Source organism: Camellia sinensis, chromosome 11 (genome assembly GCF_055761805.1).
Source record: "Camellia sinensis isolate YWXY chromosome 11, ASM5576180v1, whole genome shotgun sequence".
NCBI classification, from domain to species: domain Eukaryota; kingdom Viridiplantae; phylum Streptophyta; class Magnoliopsida; order Ericales; family Theaceae; genus Camellia; species Camellia sinensis.
Genome location: NC_138971.1, coordinates 21,672,725 through 21,673,963, shown reverse-complemented (window position 1 = coordinate 21,673,963; position 1,239 = coordinate 21,672,725). Strand labels below are relative to the sequence as shown.

The following is a 1,239-nucleotide window of genomic DNA, read 5'->3' as shown; positions in this document are numbered from 1 at the left end:
GTTAAAACCGGACGCGTATCCAGTAAAATGGCCTCCCCTGAAATTGTTCAGCCAATAAGTTCCATACCGCCTCAAAGCCCAGAACCACGGCAGCAAGGTAAACGAGATAAAAGGCGGGATTCTCACCGATCGAACGATCAGTGCTCTCACCAAACGAATGAACAACTGCAAGTCGATAGCAGGCGCACGAGACGTACTGACAAAAAATATACGGAACTGACAGAGCTGATCAATGCGATAATGTCCAAAATCCAACATCTCCCGTTCTTCAAATGGCCGTCGAAGATGGTAGGCCCTCCTGGCACACAAAGGCGGGATAAGCGCTGCGAGTATCATAAAGATCATGGCCATGAAACTGAAAGCTGCTATGCATTAAAGGATCACCTGGAGGAACTGGTGCAAGATGGCCGGCTGCAACAGTACGTAAGAAAAGGCAACCCAACCAAGGCACTAGCCTTAAGACAAGATTCACCTCCACTTGGCGTGATCCATATGATATATAGCCAGCCAGCACCTCTAACCGTGCACACAAATCAATCGCATCCAGTCCCCCGAGAGCAACATACTCCAACCAAACGGCCCAAAAAAGCTCCGAGTATTGCCTTCAACAATTCTGATCTTGTCGGCATGGCAATTTCCCACGTTGATCCGTTGATCATCAGATTACGCGTAAACCAGTTTACCGTTGAATGCATTCTCGTAGATCCAGGGAGTACATCAGAGGTTATGTATTATGAGACCCTCATCAAACTCGGCTTCAACAAGTCAGATCTGTCTCCGGTGCCTTATCTATTATTCGGCTTCAACACGAATCCAGAGTACCCGTTGGGAAAGATCACGCTACCCGTTCAAGCAGGCTCCAGAACAGTCAAGGTTGAATTCTTGGTCGTAAAGCTTCCTTCGCCGTATAATGTCATCATGAGGCGAACCTGGTTGCATATCATACAGGCCGTGCCAAGCACCTATCATCAGTTTATGCGCTTCCCGACAGCCCGTGGCGTTGAAGAGATCCGTGGCTGCCGGCAGTCAACATGAACAGTTTTATGAAAGTTCTATCACTGACCCGACTTGTGGGCTTTGATACTTGTATTTAGCTGACTTCTGCAATGAAAAGTCTCATCTTTTTCCATCGTGCAATTCACTCCCCATTATAGTGTCAATAAGTCTCCGGATTCAGAGCGCCCTTCGTGGATATCACGATTGGCTCAAATCAGCTTCCAGATTCGGAGTGCCCTTCGG

The 1,239-nt window shown here is 47.9% G+C and overlaps 1 protein-coding gene across 1 annotated transcript; it reads left to right on the top strand.

Moving 5' to 3' along the window:
- The first annotated feature begins 285 nt into the window (after nucleotides 1-285).
- Nucleotides 286-1,035, top strand: LOC114312801 (uncharacterized). Its single transcript, XM_028259096.2, has one exon. It carries the CDS (start codon nucleotides 286-288, stop codon nucleotides 1,033-1,035), a length of 750 nt encoding a protein of 249 aa, XP_028114897.2.
- Nucleotides 1,036-1,239: the final 204 nt, after the last annotated feature.

Bases quoted from the DNA above. Each gene is read 5' to 3' on its own strand.
- LOC114312801 (XM_028259096.2), top strand. From the start codon at position 286: ATGGTAGGCCCTCCTGGCACACAAAGGCGGGATAAGCGCTGCGAGTAT.